Here is a 22,045-nt window from a genome sequence, read left to right on the forward strand (position 1 = left end):
GCTCCTCCTCTGCCCTTCATCTCCAGCCCCTCTCCTGCTTTCGGAGGGTCTGGCGATGTGGGGTTTGGTCCTGGTCTCTCCTCCCTCGCTCCCGCACTGAGGGGTCCCTCAGGGCGCGGTTGTTCCGCCTTGGGCCTCCTCCATCCATCCCCACCCGTGACCCGATGCACCCCGGCCGTGGGTCTGGGGGCACCCGGAGCCGCCCCGGCTCTGCCCCGGGTACCTGCCCTGTTTGCTTGGGGTTTTTCCCTGCCCCTGGCAGCCCTGGGATCCCTCCCCGAGTCGCAGTTGCCAGTTCTGGGTTCATCCTAGAGGGAGGAATGGTGTTTGGTGCACAGTGACGTGTGGTAGTTAGAGATGGGCAGGTAAAACAAAAGTGTTTGCTCCTTGCAGGGGAAGGAGTCACGATTTATAGGAGTGCCTGGGGCTCCCTTGCTCCTATTTCTCCTTTAGAGATTGTGCATTAATATCAGTTCTGTTTTGTTTCTGGCGTGGGAGGGGTGTGATTATTTTGGACAATGTTCTGGCAGTTTCATTAGTGAGGAGCCCAAGTTCAGAGCTCCCCACTCCCACAGCTGAAGACATTTTGGAGGTCAGGCTGTTAACCAAAATGCCAGTTTTTGATTGTTGGGCAGATGATGTTAATAAGAAAATTGTCATCTTTAACTGCAAGGCTGTTGTTTAAGGAGGAGGGAAGAAATGTAGTTCTGATTCTCATGTGATTTAGAATTAAAGTCCAATCTCAGAGGTACTGGTAAGCTGGAGTGGGTCCTGCAGAGGGCTGTGAAGGTGGTCGTGGGCTGGAGCTTGTGGTGTCTGTGGGAAGCAGGAAGAGCTGGGTTTGCTCAGGCTGCAGAACAGAGGGTGAAGATGATCCAGCTGCCCAACAGGGACTTGAGAGAATCATAAGAGTGGTTTGGGTTGGAAGGAGCCAGTGCACAGGGAAGGACTGAGAAAACAAGCACAGATTGCTGCAGAAGAAACCTTGCTTGTCCGGTTCTAGTCCTCTCTGTTCAAGACAGATGTTAAAAAAAAGGAGAGGGTCTAGTGGAGGACCACCAAGATAATCCTCAGTACAGGAAAGACATGGACCTGTTGGAGTGGCTCCAGAGGAGGCCATGAAAACTATCCGAGGGCTGGAGCATCTCTCCTGTGAGGACAGACTGAGAGGGTTGGGGTGGTTCAGCCTGGAGGAGGCTCCACAGAGACCTCGTTGTGGCCTTCCAATACTTAAAGGGAGTTTATAAGAAAGATGGGGATAGTCTTTTTAGCAGAACCTGTAGCAACAGGACAAGGGGTGATGGTTTTAAACTGAAAGAAGGGACATTCAGGCTAGATGTAAAGAAGAAATTCTTTACACTGAGGGAGGTGAAACACTGGCCCAGGTTACCCAGAGAGGTGGTAGATGCCCCATCCCTGGAAACATTCGAGATCAGGTCAAATGGGACTCTGAGCAACTTGATCTAGCTGAAGATGTCCCTGCTCACTGCAAGGAGGAACTTTAAAGGTCCCTTCCAACCCCAACTGTTCTATGATTTTATGTTTAGAGGGTTGGAGAACTTGGTGTGGAGAAAATGCAAAAGATTTGAAGTTATTCAGCCTCAAGAAGGGAAGGCTTAGGAGGATCTAATCCCAGTCTTTCTAAAAGGTGGTTATAGAGAAGACAGAGGTTCTCTTCTCTCAAGGATGCACAGTGACAGGGCAAGAGGCAATAGGCATGAGCTTAAAATAAGATCTTCACTTCAACAGTTAAACAAATGGAGTAGAAAACTGGTGGAATCTCCCTCACCAGAAGTGCTCAAGACTTGGCTCGTTGGGCCTTGGATTGCATCATCTAAGTTCCTGATCTCAGTAGATGTGTTGGGCCAGGCGGTTTCCAGAGGCCCCTTCCATTGTGGACTTTTCTATAATCCTATGAAAAATACTGCTCTCAAGGAGAGTAGTTAAGCAGCAGGGCAGGGCTGCGAGGGGTTGCAAGATCTCCATCCATAGGGATGTTCAGAATTTGTCTGAGCAGCACTCTGAGCCATGGGACTGACCTGTTAGAGCAGAAATCTGGACCAGGAGACCTTAGAGGGCCCTTCTGACATGAGTCTTTCTGTGACTGCAGGAAAATGAGGTTCTCTGTACCTCCTTTTTTATCCTCAGTATTTTCAATCCCAATAATTTTTTTTTCCTTTGACTTGAACTAATATTATACAGGTTTATGCAGCACTAAATATTTCTAATTTTTAGTAACTCTATGCACGTTTGCCAAAATAGGCAGAGTTTGTATAAACTGTATTGAAGGTTAATTGCTTTTTGAGCTGACTCTTTTCATTGGAATTAGGGATGCTCTGAAGTACCTCACTGAAGCTCTGCAGTCCACCAGTGAAGGAGAACTTGACGATGTTATTGAAAATGTCATTGATGCTGTTGAAAAACAGCCTTGTAAGTAAACAGTTTCTTTTTCCTAAGCTTGTTTATCTCCTGCTTATAAAGTTATTTAGACAGAGTTACTCGTAGCATATACACAAAAGTATCATTCTAGTCTAACTGGGTTGATCAAGATAAATTGTATTTGTTGACTTTTTGTTTTGTTAAATAATGAAGTTTATAATGTCAGCAAGAAGATAGTGTAATTTTGCTGTTTAAAAGTTGGCAGCCTGTTACCCCCTGAAGTGAAATTTTTTCATGCCAGTTGCTAAGAGAACCTTGCTGAGTTTGTATGGACATCTCTGAATCTAAAACTATAATTTAAAATAATAAAATAAACTAAAGAAATAATGAGAAATGAATTAACTTGTTCATTAGTCTAGGTCCAGAAGAAGGTGAGGGTTGTTGACAGCTCTGATCTCAGGAGCCTTGCTGTGACTGCTGGGAGAGACAGTGAGAGGACAAGGGGAAATGGGTTAAAACTTGAAGGGGGGAGATTTAGGTGAGACATGAGGAGGAAAACTCTTTGCTGTGAGGGTGGTGAGACCCTGGCCCAGGTTGCCCAAGAAGCTGTGGCTGCCCCATCCCTGGAAGTGTTGAAGGGCAGGTTGGATGGGGCTTGGAGCAACCTGGGCTGGTGGGAGGTGTCCCTGCCCATGACAGGGGGTGGGACTGGGTGATCTTTAAGGTCCCTTCCAACTCAAATCAATATGTGTTTCTATTATGTGTGCTCATGAGAACCAGGAAACTTGCTAGAATTCACTTTCAGTTTTTGGCCAGGGATATTCAAATTCATATAAAGGTGTTCTAAAAACAATAGTAGTCCTTAGATGAGTTTAGGAAACTGTCCCAGCCTATCCTCATTAACCTGAATTAAATCAAGGGTAGGCACGTGCTTGCTTTGTAGTTTTACTAGAGCACAGGCTACAGAAGTTATGGCTTCATATTGTGACTCTGGCTATGGTCAGACAGATCACAGCTGATGGAATGGGGAGTAAAAGCAGGTTGAAGAACTAGTCTTAACATAAAGCTTACTAGTAAAATTGATGTATCCACATTTTTAAACCAATTTGAGTCTATACAAGAAGCTCTAGGGCCAACATGGAGTGTGCAGTCAGTGCACTCACCAACAGCAGTCTTTTTCCAGGGTGGAATTTTGTGCTGTAAATGCCCAGTTGTGCAGCTGATGTCCCTGAGTTTCAGGTTAGCACTAGAGATGCAACGCAGATGTGCTGGTGTCTCTTTTGCTCTGAAAGTCAGCACTGTCTACAGGAGCTGTCATTTTAAGTCCCATGCTCTGAAAAGGAAATTCAAGAGCAGGTTTTCATGTACTGCTTTCTGTTCCAGGAACCCAGCAGTTAGGCTTGGAAATACTGACCAGTTCCTTTGGTGAATCTGCATTGTTTTGTCTTCCCTTTACATTCAACAAAACACTAGCATGTAGAAATATTTTTAACTTTCAGTTATCAGTTTGAATCCATGAAGACAACAATGTGCCTGTCTCCAGAAATGTGTTAAACTGTTTGAATATTTATTTATCACAGCAATCTGTGTGATAATGTTCTGGAACAGAATTAACCTCCAGAATGTGAAAGCTCAGATCTAACACATTTGTAGTATAGTTGAAACCTTTGAATAAACTACAGTCTTGTTCTCCATGTTTAGTGAATTAATGGTGGGCACAGTTTGGGTTTGGGTTATTTTTTCACTGGAGATGGTAAGGATATGAATGGATCCATTTGTAAAGAGAAAACAGCATGTGCCATTAGCTTAATGAAAATAGCCTTTTCTTTTTTTTTTTTCTGTAACACATTCCTCTGAGAAGACCAAACCCTTTTTTGTAAAATATTTGAGACCTACTTATTTTCTCACTTACTCTTTTCCATGGGCTGCAGTTTTAATCCTTCCACATTTTATTTTCAGTGTCATCTAATATGATTGAACAACCCACAGTGGAGGCAGCTGTTCAAGAATGTAGCCAGGGATCGGATGAAACTATGTACGGTGATATTCTTCATTTTTTCATTTGAGGCTGAGGGGAGGTGGTGTGCATTCCCTTCTTTCTTCCTGGGAAATACATGCCAGGCATTTTCTGCAGTGCTGCACAGGCAGTAATTGCTTTATGCTTTTGTCTTCCTGGTGCTGTCTTTGAAGGTTAGTAATGATCCTTCTGAGAACACTTGTTCTCATGGATAGGCCCCCCAGGGGATTCTAAATATAAAGCTGCCATTCTGGAATTAAAATGCTCTGGTGATGTGTTAGGTGTGATACAGGTTGACTAGTAACCTAGAAAATAAACTAATAGTTGCAATGCAGGGAGAATTTCTTACCTCCATGCATGCTTTTATTTCCTTTTCCTGAATTCAAAGTTATCTAATGTCATTTTTGTGCTTTCAGAAGATAATTCTGTTCTGAAGGCGTTTGGAAAAGTTTTCCTCCATGGTGCTTGTTTCTGCTTTATTGTATGGCAGGGCTATTTTTTGAGAAAGGTGGTAGATTTTTACTCTCTGATAACAAAGCAGAGAGCAATTACCTGAGCTTCTGAGAACTTGATTTGTGATTGTGATGGAAGTGTTTCCTTTAGTGTTTACATTGTGTGTTGGCATCATGATGCAAAACAGGAGTGTGAATGGTTTGCTGAGCATGTCAGTCAGACACTGTCATCCCACACTTCCTCAGTATGAAGCAAATGTGGTTTTTACTTTTCTCCTTGTTGTTGGGACCCTTATGATGCAAGATGGCTTGAGTGTGACTTCTTCTTGTGTTGCTTTCTATACCTGATGTATTTTTCACTCCAGAAGTGAAGTCTGTATGTGCAGGTTTGGAGTCCTGGAGGGAAAAGCTCTATGGACTACAGGGCCAGCCTGTACAACTCTCCTGAGTTGTGTTGCAGAAAGCTTGAAGGCCAAGTTTTCTTGCAATCTGAAGCCTAAGACATCAGTGTCTGATAGGCCATGGTGTTTGTCCTGTGCTTGTAAGCCTTACTGAAGATCCATGGGATAATTTTATCTGCACTGATGACTTTGATCCATTTACATAAGAAGGAAATGGGAGAGAGATGAAAAGTAAATTATCAACTGGATCGATAGGCTGAAGACTTGTGCATGTCCATTGCTTAAACCTATTCATCAACCATGCCAAGGCTGTTCTGCTGTCAAAAAAGTCGGCAGAGGATGACAAGGGAAGGAGATGTAAATAAACTTCTGAAGAATTCCCTTTTTTGAAAGAGAAGGTGCAGTTGTATCCAACAGATGGAGTGATGGAGAAATGGTGATAAAGCAGGGTGATGGTGAACAAAACAAATGGAATTTTGTTCAGCATGTTTTGCTACTGTTTGTTACAACCACCTCAGGTAACATGCTAAATATATTCTTATTTCAGAGAAAATGTTTTCAACATTATTGGAGCCTTCGACATTCCACGTTACATTTATAATTCAGAAAGGAAGAGGTTTCTGCCGTAAGTCTTGCATGTCTTGAGTCTCAAGCACTTCTTGTTTTCAGAAAACAGCCTCTATAGTGTTAAAAGTCATAGAATCATAGTATCATTAAGGTTGGAAGGGACCTTAAAGATCATCACGCTCCAACCCCCCTGCCATGAGCAGGGAACCACTAGATCAGGCTGCACAAAACCTCGTCCAACCTGGCCTTAAAAACCTCCAGGGATGGGGCATCAACAACCTCCCTGGGCAACCCATTGCAGTCCCTCACCACCCTTAGAGTGAAGAATTTCTTTCTAATATCTCACCTAAATCTCCCCTCTCTCAATTTAAAACCATCACCCCTTGTCCTGTCACTGTCTTCTCTGATGAAAAGCCCCTCCCCAGCTTTCCTGGAGCCCCTTCAGGCACTGGAAGCTGCTCTAAGGTCTCCCTGGAGCCTTCTCTTCACCAGGCTGAACACCCCAACTCCCTCAGCCTGTCTGCAGAGCAGAGCTGCTCCAGCCCTGGGATCACCTTGGTGGCCCTTCTCTGGACCCTCTTGTTTTCTAGTCTTTTCCTCTTGGGTCTGCTCATCCCAAACTTCATTTATTAGTCTCTAAAGAGGCAGTCAGACTCTACGATAAATGCTGGCTCATAACTAAATGTGCCAGTGGGTTTTTCCTAGTCCAGCAGGATGGAGCTGAGGTGGGGATCTGTGTCTCCTGTAGCAGTGAGCTCTGCACTGCCCATGGTTTTACTGGCTCTGAAACACAGGTATGTGTCAGACAGTCAAATGTCCAACCATGTTTATGGAATTTATAATAAAAGACAGTGAGGCTAAGGTCGTAGATCACTAAAATCAGTTTGTTGTGTTGATTTTGGTTTTTACCTGAGCACTGTGTCCAATTTTGCATCTCCCAACTTAAGAAGGACATGGAACTGCTAGAGAGGGTCCAGAGGAGGCCACAGAGATTTTTCACCAGAGAAGGCAGCAACAGGAGAAGGGGTAATGGTTTTAAACTGAAAGAGGGGGGGATTTAGGTCAGACATCAAGAAAAAATTCTTCAGTATGATGGCAGGAAGGCACTGGGATAGGTTGCCCAGGGAGGTTGTTGATGCCCCCTCCCTGGCAGTGTTGAAGGGCAGGTTGGATGAGGCTTGTGCAGCCTGGTCTGGTGGGAGGTGTCCCTGCTCATAGCAGGGACTGATGAGCTTTAAGGTCCCTTCCAACCTGAACCATTCTGTGGTTCTGTCATTCTACAACTGCATTTAAAAATACTGATTTCTGCAGAGTCCCATTTAGGTGGAAAAATACATCTTGAGTGCTGAGTTGGAGGGAAATTAAATGGATGTGGCCTTCAGAAAGCAGAAACACATGATCCCTAGAAGTCATCTTCATTCAGTAAATAAATTATGCAGCAGTTTTATAGCTTTTGCAGCCTCCTACAACTTCTTGAGCAATAAGTCATTTGTGTGTGTGCAATGTACCTTTTTTTAGTCTTCATTTTGTCCAACTTCTTGCAGTCTGTCCATGACCAACTTCCCTGCACCAAATTTATTTGGAACTGCCAGAGATAAAGCAGAGCTGTTCCGTGAGCGCTACTCCATCTTACAACAGGTCAGAAAAGGTTTTGCTATGTCTAATAAAATACACAGGCAAAAGTCTGTGTTTTTATATTCTTACATGGAGGCCAGTGTGTTATGCTGGGGTGTTTCGGGGAGCTACAGTTTAAATTAAATCTGGATAATAAGATCTGTACTAAGTTTTATTGGTGTTCTCAGCTGTTACCACGTAGTGTGATGGATCCATGTGTTTCTGTATTGAGCATCATAAGAGGGGTTTGTGTGTTTTTCTTTGTCTTGCTCTTCTCCCTCCTGTGCTACATTTGATGTGTCATAGTCTGTGGTGCTTGCTGAGGTAATGCAAACCCAAAGCCCCAGGAAGGTCTCATCCAGGCTGTCCTTGAAGCCCTGAAGTTTGCTTCTGCTGTAGTCCAGTTATTCCTGCTCCAGTTTTCAAAACGCTCAGTGAGAGCCAGCCACCCCTTGTCACCTGTTGGTGGCACATGTGTCCTGTCTTTGGAAGGGGGTTTCCCACCATGGCTTGCTCTGCCCCACTGTGATGGTGGCTGCAGGCATTGAATCAGTTGTTTTAGATGGAAAAGACCTTTAAGGTCCCAATAGTTTGGGATCCAGCTGCCTGCTCAATCTGTGCTGTGCTCTGCCCTGCCTCTGTTGTGCAGCCTGTTGAGAGCAGGGATGGGATGAGGAGTGAGATGCTGATAGGATACCTTGGTAATTGTTGTTCTTATCCACAGCACAGCCCTACTCAGTGCTGGCAGGGTCTTGATGCAGCCCTGGCCTGAGGGGTAAGCAGAGCCCTGGGCACAGGAGTAGCAGGGCAGCAGCCAGCTGCCTCCAGAGCTGTTCCTCCTCTGCACCCTGTGGTGGTTGCATGCACAGGGTCAGGTACCCCAGAGCAGCAACAACTCTATCTGCTGCTATGAGGAGTACGGGTACCACAATTTGAGAACCTCTGTCCCAGAAGACCAGTTAACCATTGGCTAAAGAAGCTTTAGTTCATACAAACAGTAGTCAGGGTTAGTGAAACCTGCTGGAGTTGGCACATTCCCACAAAACAGCAGCAGGAGTTTTCCACAGGGTACACCCCAAAGCCTCCTTTTCCTGAGCTGTGTTGTGCCATTGCCCCTCTTTGCCTGGGGACTTCATGTAGACTCTGTTGTGCAGGTTCTGTGTTTGCTTGTCATCTGGACCCCTTTCCATACTCCAGCTAAGTGAAGGTTGGGTGACTGTGTGGGTGGGGGCACCTGAGAGGAGATAGATGTGATAGATGGGCTGGTAGCAACGGGTTTGTCACAAGAGGAGCCTTTCAGACTGCATGAAAAACAGTGAAAGAAGCTGAAATCCCTACAGTGTATTTTATTTGTGCTCTCTGCAGTGTATCTGTTGCTGTAGCTTGTTTCTGTCATTTAAAAAATATAACATGCTTGCTTCTAGGCCCTGCCCTGAAGAGAAACCTGTTCTTTTCCACATAGTTAGTATTGAATACAGTTTACCTCCCCTTGCTCTCTCACCTTTCCCTCCCAGGTTGTCACAAATAACTTCTAGAAGCATTCCACACACTTTGCTGCTACATTTTGGGCTTAGTTTTATTTCCCAGTGTTACTGGTCATCTATTTCTTAGAAGTAAATTCTTGTCAAAAGAGTTGATTATGCTCAACAAATTAAACGTTGCTGGATCAGACAGAGTCAGAGAACTTTGTATAGTGGTTGTGATGAACAGGCTTTCTGGCAGTGGTCATTTATTTTTTAACTGGATTACTTCAATTTTGGTTTCTGCAGAGGACTCACAGACATGAGTTGTTTACTCCTTCAGCAGTCGTTGCTCATCCTGATGACAGTAAGAGCAAATTCCAGGTAAAAAAAAAGAAAGTGGTGGTGGTTTTGTTTTTTTTCCTTGGAAACAAACTAAACTTGTGTGACACTTCCATGCAGTAGTACTTCTCCAGTGGCATTTCAGTTTTACATCCCATCTGGGTCATCAATGGAAACGTGTACTTTTTGATAATTTTCAGCCTGTGTGTCAAAAATGCAGTTGTTTGGCTCAGACCAGTGTGATGACCAAGCCACTGCAAAGCTGCTCTGGAGCACAAGAGAAATGTGGTTCCTAGGGTCAAAGGGCATTCATTAGCTGTTCAGCTCATTAACTTTGTCTCCCTCTGCTTGGGGATATTTTCCCTGCTTCTTTCTTTCATAAGCACTAAATTCACAAACCTACAGTTGAGTAAGGACATTAGTTTGCTCTGTTCCCATCTCAGCTTTCTCATATTAAATGCACTCCCTATATTATACAGTATTACATTTAAAAAAAAAAAAAAAGATGGATGTGTGTCAGTGGGTGTCAAGTAACAGCTTTTGCTTTGCTCTGCTTCTCTATTTCTCCCTGTTCCAAGCATCCCATCATGTAGGATAAAGCAGCTGAACTGAGTTGAGCTGACCTGTTATAACTGACATTCTTAGACAAGACCAGAAATTCCCACTTCTTCTTTTCTGCTTTAACCCACTTGTAAGCCAAATAATCACCAAAAATATTAATGTGCTAAGCAGTTCTTGATGCTAACAGCCATTATTTGAAATCTTTTCCTAACTCTGTTACCTCTGACATTCAGAAATGTGCCCCCTGTTCTCTCATAGCTCATTTGTGTATTTATGGAAACACGTGTGCTCTGTGGTGCCTTGTCTTGTTTTGGTTGAGCACAGATATATGGAAAGTTTGATTAATATTTGCCTTTGGTTCCAGCTTAAAACAGTAGAAACTCTGCTGGGCAATACAGCTAAAGTGGGAGAAGTGATTGTGCTTGGGATGATAACTCAGCTCAAGGAGGTAGGTTGCTGTTCATCGTGGAGTATCTAGGTCACCATTCAATCAGTGTTATAATATATTAGAAAATGAAAAGCCTTAAGTATCTCATCACTTTATCCTGTCATATAACTCAGTGGCAGATCTCCCATCAATGTCAGTGGTGCAGGAGCCATTCCCTGAGAAGAGACTTTTCCACAAGCAGTCAGCTCTGGTCTGTGAGGGAAAATGCCTTCCTCTTCTCACTGCAGAATGTTGTAGTGCTCTGTCAGCAAACAGAACCAATTGTGTTTTCTCAGCATGGCCCTTGAAATGCTGCAGCTTCCAGGGCCTGTGTTTGGACTTGCCAAGGCATTGGAGTGTGATGGGAGGAGAGGGTGCACCAGCACCTCATGCTGCAGCAGCTCAAGGAGAAGCTGCAAAGATGCACTTACTATAAGCCTCACTGTCTTCACTTCTGCCAGTGTGTTCTGAACTTACAATATTAAAAAAGATTAAATTATTTCTAACTGCTTCTGATTGAAGCATGCATTTGGCTGAGTATCTTTTGTTTTATTCATTAATCTCGTTTCTTAGGGGAAGTTTTTCCTTGAAGACCCTACAGGAGTTGTCCAGCTGGACCTTAGTAAAGCCATATCCTTTTCCTTAAGTCTGAGAGCTGAAGAAATTTCCTAGATACCTGGAGAATTTTAAATTAAATAATAATTCAATACTGACCACTAAAAATTAGGCATTGAGGTTTGCAGCTTGGTCTTTTTCCTTCTTCTCAAATGACTTGGTTGCTGCAGCTCAGTGTCCTTCCACAGAGGCTGTTAGGACAAGGTTGGTGTTCCTCCTAGTGGGAGCAGAGTGTGGTCCTTGTTCCAGGGCTGTTGATCACCTTACCTGCTCATCTGCCTGGCTTTTGAGGCAGCCTGTGAACTTCCAGTAGTGTCCAAATGTATGACACCAGCTGGAAAGCAAACTGTGGCTAAATAACTGATTTAAGAGTCCTGATGTAAAAAAAAGTATATGCCTTAACATTTCTGTACCAGTTCCACAGTGGTTTATATACTGAATCCTCCTTTGTTTTGGCAGAAGGTAAAGCAGACCCTTTTTCTTAGCTTGTAATAAGTTACTCTGTTGAAGGCTGCTGCTGCAGCCAGATGTCTGCCAGATGTGGCTGAGCAGACAAGTCTCACGTTGAGGCTTGGCCACAGGCTGAGGTTTTGGCCATAAGCCTTTCCTGTTATCTGTCGGCTCTGGGGACAGAGAACAAAGCTCTGTGGAATTCCTAGTTCATAGTGATGTTGGTGGGATGTGAACATCTGTAGCAGCTTTGAGGATTGGCCTTGGGTAGCCTGGCTCCAGAATGCTCAGAGATGTGACTGCATGAGGTAGAGAGGCTAGAATAATGAAACAGTAAGAGGTAGCAATCTGAAAATGCTGCTTTCTGTTGGCAAAGCTTTAGTCCTTCAGAGGCTTCTCTGGGGAGTCTTCTCATAAGGTGAGGTCAGAGCTTGCAGTTTGAGAGCCTTGGACCTGTTTTGGCAAAATTACTGGTCATTTCTGGTTGTAGAGTATCACTCTGTGCAAGATACATAATCCAGGTCTGATTTCTAATAATTCTATTTAAAATTTATTAAAAAAACCCTAAAGAGAAGTCAAGAGCAAGAATGACAGTGGGGATAAGTACCACCCTGTTACTTCTGTCCCTCTACCAGGTGGGACAGCTCTGGAGACAGGGCAGCTTGATGGAGACTTTCCTGGACAGGGCCAGCAACAATGGTTCCTGTTCCCCTACATTCTTACCTGGTTGGGTTGAGAAGGTTGTTTATGTGGCTGTGCAGCAAATCCATTCAAAGAAATGACTGGGGTAACAAAAGTAAATACTAGTGGGTGTCTTTGCTCAGCCTGTTTTCCTGCCTGGTCATTCCCTGGGCTGGTTCACCACTGAGCGGCACAGGAACAACTGCTGTCACAGGAGAGGACTTGATGGAGGTGGGACTAGCTAAGCAGCACAGCTGCCAACTATCTGACTAATGTTTAGGGCATGGAAACAGGAGTTGTTAGAAAAACTAAAGGTTGTTTTGCTGTTTGAACACCTCTTAGGTTGGTATGAAGATGGAGTTTTTCATGTGAACGCTTTTGGATTTCCACCTACTGAGCCTTCTGCTACCACTAGGTACAAAACTGACTTTCTGCAGCCTCACTCTGTATTTCCTTATGGGTTTCTAAGGAAGAGTGTTGATATTTTATCATTTCTGTGACATTAAAGTATGCTGTTCTCCCTCCCCACATGCTTCAAAATCAGTACAATTTTAAGGAAGGAATTGTGGTCTGCTTAGAGCAGCACTAAAGCCTGGAGTGTGAGCAGAAAAGCCCTTCCAAAGACCATTGGGTTCTTCTCAAATGCAAAACTAGGAAACCCGTACATGGGAATAAGAAATTCCTTGTTGTTTGAGGAATGAATGGGGAGTCCAGAGGAGGCCACGGACGTGATCCCAAGGCTGGAGCAGCTCTGCTCTGGAGCCAGGCTGGGAGAGTTGGGGTGTTCAGCCTGGAGAAGAGAAGGCTCCAGGGAGACCTTAGAGCAGCTTCCAGTGCCTGAAGGAGCTCCAGGAAATCTGGGGAGGGACTTTTCAACAGAGAAGGCAGTGATAGAACAAGGGGTAATGGTTTTAAACTGAAAGAGGGGAGATGTAGGTGAGACATGAGGAGGAAATTCTTTGCTGTGAGGGTGGTGAGAGCCTGGCCCAGGTTGCCCAGAGAAGCTGTGGCTGCCCCATCCCTGGCAGTGTTGAAGGGCAGGTTGGATGGGGCTTGGAGCAATCTGGTCTGGTGGGAGGTGTCCCTGCCCATGGCAGAGGGGTGGTACTGGGTGATCTTTAAGATCCCTTCCAACCCAAACCGATAAATATTACCCTGAAATGATCTGTTAAGTTATGGCAGGGCAGTGCCCTGCTTTATATCCAGGTGACTGCCATTTCTCTTCCTTGGATTCTCCATGAAGGACTGCATGATTATTGATACAATCCGAGCTACCTGTAATAATAAAAATAATTACAAGAATAACAACAACAACAATAATAATAGTAATAATAATTATAAAAGGCTTAAGTAAGTAATAATCAAAACTACTACTAACGGTTTGGGGAGAAAACTTAATTAACTTGACTATTTTAATGGTGTAGAGCCTTCTATGGGAATGTGAACTTCTTTGGAGGGCCTTCTTCAACATCAGTAAAGGCATCTGCAAAACTGAAGCAGCTGGAGGATGAAAATGAGGATGCCATGTTTGTGTTTCTTTCTGATGTGTGGCTGGACCAGGCAGAAGTACTGGAAAAGCTTCACACCATGTTTTCAGGTAGGTGGGAACTGCTCTGTCCCTGAGCCTTGTAGGGAACTTGTGCCATCTCCCTCAGCCCTTGGCAGCACTGATGGCTGAAACTGATGAGGGCAGCAAGAGGTCTGATTCAGAGCTAATTCAGGGAATATCTGAGCAGAGAACTCATTGCCTTTGTTGGAGATTTATGCTAGTTCAGCTTGGAGAACGTGTCATGGTGTGGACACTCACCTGAGCATGCCCTGTCAGGCAGGGGAGGCTGGGCAGTGCACAGCTGACAGCCAGGAAGTGGTTTGTCTGCCTTTTTTCCAAAAGGATACTTTTAAACCAAAAAGTCAGGCAACAGTTTCAAGAGTCTTTATTTGTCTTGTGCATTTTTTATGAACTTCCATCTTGAGAAAGCTAGAGTAAGCCCAACTGTTGCATTTTTTTGGTAGGATCCCACTGAACCCAAGCCCAAAGTCAGTGAAGTCCCACTCTAATTTTAGTGACAGCTGTTTGCATTTTGTGGGGTCTATGATACCTCTTTTGGATCTTTCTCCAACAGTTTTCACCATTGGGTTGCATTGCATTTTTGCAAGCCAACACTTTGTTTTTCATAAATCACTTAGTACTGGACCTTGTTCTGGACACCAGCCATTTTATGTGCTGTAGCAAGAATGTTCCCCTTGCTTGTTAAAGTTTAGTTTAGACTTCAAGAAAACTTCTTACTTCATTGGAGATCAGCAGTCCCTGAAATGCCTTCTGGTTTTACCTGGGAAAAAAAGAGGCAGTTACTCTTAAAATACAAACTGTTTCTTCCACGCATCATTACATTAGTAATGTTGACAGCACTTGGACAGCAAGCATCTGCCAGCTCTGCTAAATGCTGCTTTGTATTCCACAGCAGCTTTGGAACAGCTTGTCCTGCCTGTCTTAGGTAGAATGGAAGTGTGAGAGGGTGGCTGCTTTTAAAAAAAAAACAATGTGTGAAGTTCAGGCTGGGAAACTGCTGCTGACCTGAAGAAAATGGGAACAAAGGACCAGACTGCCCAGGAGGTACAGGATCAGTTCACTACCTTGATCAAAGCTGGCAAGATCCTGAGCTTGATCTAAGGTTACACATGCTGAAGTGATAAAGGGACTTTGGCCAGAGAGATTAACACCCTCAACTCAACTGGCAAAGAAGTCAATGTTGCAGTTACCATTTTGAGACCTTTTTTTTTAATTGGCAAGTAAAAAGGTTCATAATTATGAACTGAAAATAATATCTGAGTGGAATAGTAAGGAAAAAACATGGATGAGCCATTCCTCTGGCATAAACAATCCTGTCCTGTTTAGCAACAAGGGGGAGGTAAATCCCAGCCTGGTTCTGCATGTTTGGAAAACAGAGAGTGACCTAGAGTGTGAGATGAATGCCTGAGGAGATGCTTTTCTTTTGCTTTCAGGGGTGGGAACTGGGTTTCTTTTTTTGTGCTTTGCTAGAGACCATGTGTCTCTGGGTGGTCAGTGATCTTGTGAGGGTTCCTCAGGTCCCTCAGGTGCTCAGACAATCCCAGTTACTGTTGCTTTATCATGCCAAAGAGCAAATTAAATGTTGGCAGAGCCCTTGAGTTGGAATGATGTGTGGAGGTGAATAGAAATCCATTGCTACTTACTCCCTGTTCTTAAGGAAAGAGTGCATTTTTAAATGGTATTATTTATTATGATTGTACGTTGTGTAATTACATGACTGGGCCAGTAGTTATGTGGATGCACACCAACAATGTTGTTGGACCTGGGCCTGTAAAAACAGGAACAAGTGTCACTCCCTGGAAGTGACACTTGTTCCTTGCCATCATCCTTCAGCTAACAAAAGCCTGTGTCAGGAAAAGACTCCAGGTGAATTAACAGCAGCAGAGCTTGAAGAGCTGTGGCAGTTTCTGCCTGTTTTGGGATGGACTGGAAGCTGAATGCTGACAGGTACTGGAGTGAATGGATGCTGTACTCACAGCTGCTCTCTTTTCCCAGGTTATTCCTCAGCACCTCCAACCTGCTTTTTCTTTTGTGGGAATTTTTCATCTGCACCATATGGAAAAAACCAAATTCAGTCACTGAAAGGTAGGGAAGTGTTTGAACACAGTTGGACATCTCCATTAAGTTAAAATAATGGTGGCAAAGCAAATTAAGAGAACAGAAAGGAAACCCATCTTTTCAGAGTGACACATTTTTAATGTACTGAAGTCATTCATAGTTTCTGTGTTTTTTGCCTAACCAGGTGTTGTATCATAGATTTTCTTTCCCTGACTCCAGGTTCCTTGAAGGCTCTTGCAGACATTATACGTGAGCACCCCAGCATTCATAAAAGGTACACAGCAAAGTGCAATGAGAAGGGAAATGTGTTTATTCTGTGAAACATCTACTTCAATTACTTCCAAGAAGCCAACAGATGTTACTGCCTCATTATTGTGAGCCAGCTATGATCAGATAGCAGGCTTGGAACAGCCCTGTCAGTTTGTTTTGGGAGCAGTGTAAGGTTTTGATTTTATCTAACATAGCTCAGCCATGGAAGCTGCTATTGAGGGAGCAAAGGTGAAACTGCCTCTCCCTGGAACATTTTCCACATGGATTAAGAATGGCCTGGGTTTCCACAGGAGTTCTATTTGGCTGAGCCCTTTTCCCCTGGAATTCCCTTGAAGTCAGCAGGGTACTGCCCAAGTATTGCTGTTTCATAAACTGATGGTGAAGTCTTGCTGCTGTTAGGAGCACCTGCAGCCTTTCTGTACCAGAAAATGTCTTCTGAAACACTGACTGTTGCCTACACAGAGGCATCCAATTTCTTGCTTTCCCATTCCTCTGCATTTGGTTATCCACAGCTGTTTGTTTCAGAACTAACCCAAGCAACACAATCCAGCAAAGGAATCTTTTATTCATCTCTTCTTGTCTCCCTGCTCTGTGGGAGTCCCATTCCAGGCCTGGAGAACTAAATCCTTCCTATGGAAATGTGAATATGCAAAGGGAATAAAGCAGGGAGGCAGCCAGGCTTTTATCCCTGCTGGCTTCTCATCTTTGAATACCTAAGAGTAGCCCCAAAGTGGAGCTAGTTCCTACAGTGAGCCCCAAAGCCAGGAACAGCCACAGCCTGCATGGTTATTTGCACGTGTCTGTAGAACAGCAGCAGTTAAAACCAATGTCTGGATAATTCTGGGATCATTTCATATAAAAGTGATACCTTGGACTTTTTACAGTAGTCGATTTGTGTTTGTTCCTGGCCCTGGAGACCCTGGTCCTGGCTCTATTTTACCAAGGTCAGTTTGCTTCTCTTTCCCAAATTTTGGAAGTTTGAGTGCAGTACTTAAAGCAAAGCAGAGTCCTGGCTTAGACACCTCTTGCTGTTTATTTTAGACCTCCCTTGGCTGAAAATATTACTGAGGAGTTCAAGCAGCTGGTGCCTTTTTCAGTTTTCACCACAAATCCCTGCAGGTAATGCTGTAACTTACTGCTTTTGCTCATGTTGTGTTTTTTTCACTGAATGACTAATCTTTGTGCAGATGGAATTTTAAAAAAGATGTTTTAGATGTTTCAGATTCCTCACTTGCTTTAATTGTAGCTAGTTTAAAATACTTTAAGATATAAATAAATTAGTGATGAAAGGCAGTAGTGCTAAAAGTTTGATTGTGTGTGTAAAATATCCTGCTCAAAACCATGTTTCTTTTGAATCTGGAAAGAAGGGAAGATGGGAGAGTGTTCATTCAAATGTGCTTTTTAATTTTGCTGTGTTAGAATCACAGAATCCCAGACTGGTTTGGGTTGGAAGGGACCTTAAAGGTCATCCAGTCCCACCTCCTGCCACGGGCAGGGACACCTCCCACCAGCCCAGGTTGCTCCAAGCCCCATCCAACCTGCCCTTCAACACTGCCAGGGATGGGGCAGCCACAGCTTTATCATGCAGCTCCCTATCTTGTATTTTCATCTCGACTTATTTAATTTCATGTAATATTTTTCCATTTAGGATTCAATATTGCACCCAAGAAATCATTATCTTCCGTGAAGATTTGGTGAACAAAATGTGCAGGAACTGTGTCCGCTTCCCTAGCAGCAACATGGACATTCCCAACCATGTGAGTGAGCTTTGTTCTTCTTGCTGAGATCTCCTTGACTTCTTTGCTACCTGCATTTAGGCTGCTCTGCTCTGCATTCTCATGGCACGTTGCAGAAATTACCAAGAGGGGCTGTAAGAAGGATCTGTACATATGGTATTATAGAATCACAGACTGTGTGGGGTTGGAAGGGACCTTTAAAGGTTGTCTAGTCCAGCCCCCTGTGCAGTGCACAGGGACCTTTTTAACTGGATCAGGTTGCTCAGAGCCTCCTCAAGCCTGACCTGGAATGTTTCCAGGGATGGAGCCTCCCCCACCTCTCTGGGCAACCTGTTCCAGTGCTTCACCACCCTCATAGTGAAGAACTTCTTCCTGATAGCTAATCTGAATCCACCCTGCTCTAGTTTAAGACCATTGCCCCTTGTCCTCTTATTACCTTCATTTCTATCTGGACAATAAAGTCACTGAAGTAAAGTAACAGATGGTGGCTGGTGGCATTGAGTCATCCTGTCCCACTCCAGGTGCCCTTGATCCCAGAACTTGGTGGCAGCTGCCTTCTGGTGTCTCCACCAGCAGTGAATGTCACACCAAGAGACACTGATTCCTAAAGGCAAAGTTTAATACAAATTACCTTTTTTCTAAGATTTGATTGATTGACCAGTGGCATTTGCAGCAAAGCAGCATGTGGCTTTTCCAGGTGGTCACCTGCTTCTTCTCCCTTCTCACTTGAAGTCCTAATCCTGCTTCTGGTACCTCATCACAGCACTCAGAGTTACGACTCTGGTTAAGGAATGTGCAGCAGGAGCTGATGGGACTGTTGGATAGGATGGAATGAGAATCCTGGCTTGTTGCAGTGATGGATACAGCCTGTTTCTGTGTATTTTATAGGGTTTGTTGTTGGTTTATTTGACTCAGAAACTTCTCTTGGCTCTCTCCTCCTTTGCTCCATCTGGGCAGTGCTCAGGTCCTTCATGAGCACACGGGAACCATTGTGGGCACTGAAGCACCTTGGTTTTGGTGTCCACGTTTGCACACGTGTCTGTGGACCCCACAAGCCATCACTGCCCTGGACTGACAGCTTTCTTTTGCCTGGAAGGGCAGGAATCATGAAGGAAATGTAGAATTACTACTGCAACACTTTGTACAGAGAAGTGTACTGAGTTGCTTTCACACACCTGTTTTCCTCTGCCTTTTCTGCCTGTCATTAAGTATTTTAATTCAGCCATCAGTGTAAAAAGATGGGAAAGGGAAATTTTATTACTAACATTAGGTTGAATTAATGGGTGACCTTAAGCCTTGTACAGTGTTAGTGGAACAGCCAGGCCTATAAAAATGGAGCCTAATGGCAGCTAAATGATTGATCAGAGATAATAAAAGCTTTCAAGGGGCTTGAGGAGAGACTTTTAGGAACCAAAATCTCCTGGCTTGAATTTTCCAGATGAAAAAGAACTGAAAGGGGGCAGCTGGAGTGTGGAGCAGAGCAACTCCCAGACCAGCCAAAGGAATAGAAATCATGTGGGAGTCAAATTATTTCCCCAGTTCAGAGAAAGGACTGAGTTGAAGTGTGGGTCTTCTGGTTAACCAGTACTGCAAGGAAAGCCCTGAGGGGAAAATCCCCCAAACTAAAAGTGATGGCAGTGTTGGTACCCTGGGTTGGAGGAACAGAGAAGCAGATTCTGCAGTTTGGTGAAGAGTCTGATCAATGATATAGTTTGGGCATCTTCAAATGTTGGCTGATATGTTTTAGAAAGGACTTTGTGTATTTAGAAAAATCCCAACACAGCAAACAAAGCAGCAGCTGAGTGTCTGGGGGAGCTGCTGCTTTGCTCTAGAGCAGAGGGAGTGAGATGCACAAAACCCACATCCAGGTTCAAAGCTTCTTTATTAACAGGGCATTAGAATCATAATTGTAGAATCATGGAATGCCAGGTTGGAAGGGACCTCAAGGATCATCTGGGCCAACCTTTCTAGGTACTACTGTAGTTTATATGAGGAGTCTCAGCACCATGTCCAGCTGAGACTTCAAACTGTCCAATGTGGAGGAATCCCATAGGATTCCCTTCCCTTAGGAGACTGTTCCAATGTTGGACTGTCCTCATGGGGAAACATTTATCTCGTGTCCAATGGAATCTCCCCAGGAGCAGCTTGTGCTCTTGGTCTTTTCCATGTGGCTCCTTGTAAACAGGGAGTCTCCATCTTCTTGGGAGCCACCCTTGAAGTGCTGGAACATGGTGATAAGGTCTCCTCTGAGCCTTCTCTTCTCAGAGCTTACTAGCATTGCAGGAATGAGTCTGACTTCTCAGAAACGGTCCAAACTAACTGTTTACGTTTCTGTTGCAGTTTGTGAAGACAATATTATCACAAAGCCACCTGACACCCCTCCCACTGTACATCAGCCCTGTCTACTGGGCCTACGACTACTCCCTGAGGGTGTATCCTGTGCCAGATATGCTGGTGATTGCAGACAAGTACGACCCCTTCACTGTCACCAACACCGACTGCCTGTGCATCAACCCTGTAAGGTTTCTTTCTGCTTTGCCAGACAAGACACGAGCATCATCACACCCAAGTGTGTCCCTGGCCACTTGTGCAGCAGTTCACTGACACGAGGGTGGTACATACATTTTTTTTTCTTCACAGGGTTCATTTCCAAGAAGTGGATTTTCGTTCAAGGTGTTCTACCCCTCCAACAAGACAGTTGAGGACAGGTAAATATGTTCAGTACCTCATTTCAAAGGAGGTGTCTTCTTATTTGTTGACTTTCTAATTATCAGGAAGAACACAGAAAATCTTTTATATAAAGTGAATGTCAATGATCTAGCAATGATCTACATTAAACAGGCTTGTGCTTCATGCTGAGACAGCATAGGAAACCCAGATGCCTAGAACTAAACCAATAAATTCAGAAATTAGTCCAATAACAATGATGAGCCAAACAGGTGAGCCAAAAGTAAAAGGAAAGCTAGACTGTTCTGTATGATCTTCAATAACTGAGACCAAATTTGAGATTTGTTTCTGGAGATGATGCCTGTTACATGGGCTCGTTACACTTAGAAGCAATTACTGGTTTGTTTTGTGACCATCATCAAGCTCAGAAGCCACTTTCATGCTTTGGTTTCATGCCTTTTAAACCTGTCTTTACTCATTTCCATTGTGCCCTACCAGTGGCTGGGAAAAAAAAAGCCCAAGCTGCAACACCAAAATGGTCAGGAAGTATCAAAGGGCTTAAAACTGTGATGAAAACTGGCCAAGTTTGAAACAATGATGGTATAACCCAGTGGGAGAAGTACAAACTTACCTAGTTAGGTTCAGCTTCATGCCTGGTTTTCTCAAACTGGGGTGGACAAGACCCCCCCAAAGGAATTGCTTCCCTCTAGATGGACCCATGTAACCTTTACCTGAATACAGAAGATACCATGAGGTGCTTAGGCCTTTAAATATTTTCAGACCTTATGGAGTCTTCTGCCAATCAAGAAATAATGTTATTTATTGTGATGTAGCTCCTTAAAAACTCAAGTGTTGTTTTTGTTTGGCATTTTCAGCAAACTTCAGGGCCTCTGAAGCTCTGTGAGGCTGCAGAGAGGGAGTGAGCCTTTGTAAAGCCAGCTGCAGCACTCATTTTAGAGGAACTGGTTTCAGAATAAATCTGAAGGCCTAAAATGATGTATTTTGTACATAAATAAACTTTTACAGGAAAATATACTGGTGTTGGTGAAGATAACTAATGTAGAGTCACGGTGAGGATTATATTAGGAAAGCACAATAAAGGAAGGCAGCTGGAGGGACCAAATGCATGTGGATCAAGCACGAAAGACCTGTGTTTTAAAAAAAGTGAAAGATGGGGAGAAGTTTGTCTTTCACCCTGCTGGGCTGAACTGATAGCTGGTTATCTCCAGGAGAGGCTGGAAACGTGGGCAAGAAAGGGCTGGAGCTCTGTGAGGTGTTTTTTACTCACATCAGCATGTTAGGTGGTAGATACTGTGACCCAGGCAGGGTGAGGAGAAGTCCAAGGGCAAGGAGGAGCAAGGGCAAGGTCCTTTGAAACATCCAGAGAGGGCAGGGAAGAGGAAACCTTGCTGAAGGAGCAATCAGGAATGTGGGAAAGAGGCAAGGGCCTGGCAGCACTAACTTCCAGCAGGGAGCAGCCTCTGGGCACGGGAACCTGGGCCCTTGTGGATGGATTGAAGCAAAGACCTGTGGGCCTGGAGACCAGGGGAGCAGGCTGGTGGCACCTACAGTGCCCAGAGCAGCTGTGTCATTTCACAGCCCCCTTCCTGCAGGAGCAGGGCCCAAGCTCTGGAGGGGCCGGGGGGGTGTGTGTGGAAGCCGGGTACGAGGTGGGAGCTGAACTGCTGAGCGTCTAAACCCGACCTGGGGGCTGCACAGCCCTGAACGTGCCCCCCGGCTCGGAGGGGCAGGGGGATGCGGAGGCGGAGAGCCAGCCC

At 44.4% G+C, this 22,045-nt stretch overlaps 1 protein-coding gene across 1 annotated transcript; it reads left to right on the top strand.

Moving 5' to 3' along the window:
• The first annotated feature begins 4,349 nt into the window (after nucleotides 1-4,349).
• On the top strand, nucleotides 4,350-21,161 carry POLE2 (polymerase (DNA directed), epsilon 2, accessory subunit). The gene is made up of 17 exons (XM_010004130.1): nucleotides 4,350-4,414; nucleotides 5,797-5,874; nucleotides 7,361-7,454; nucleotides 9,200-9,274; nucleotides 10,158-10,241; nucleotides 10,794-10,850; nucleotides 11,249-11,297; nucleotides 12,309-12,381; nucleotides 13,391-13,563; nucleotides 15,532-15,621; nucleotides 15,814-15,868; nucleotides 16,752-16,808; nucleotides 16,906-16,983; nucleotides 17,513-17,621; nucleotides 19,941-20,117; nucleotides 20,241-20,308; nucleotides 21,143-21,161. The coding sequence occupies exons 1-17, from the start codon at nucleotides 4,350-4,352 to the stop codon at nucleotides 21,159-21,161; spliced, it is 1,401 nt and encodes a 466-aa protein (XP_010002432.1).
• The last annotated feature ends 884 nt before the right edge of the window (nucleotides 21,162-22,045 follow it).

The sequence above is a fragment of the Chaetura pelagica genome, unplaced genomic scaffold, assembly GCF_000747805.2.
Source record: "Chaetura pelagica isolate M959 unplaced genomic scaffold, ChaPel_1.0 scaffold141, whole genome shotgun sequence".
NCBI classification, from domain to species: domain Eukaryota; kingdom Metazoa; phylum Chordata; class Aves; order Apodiformes; family Apodidae; genus Chaetura; species Chaetura pelagica.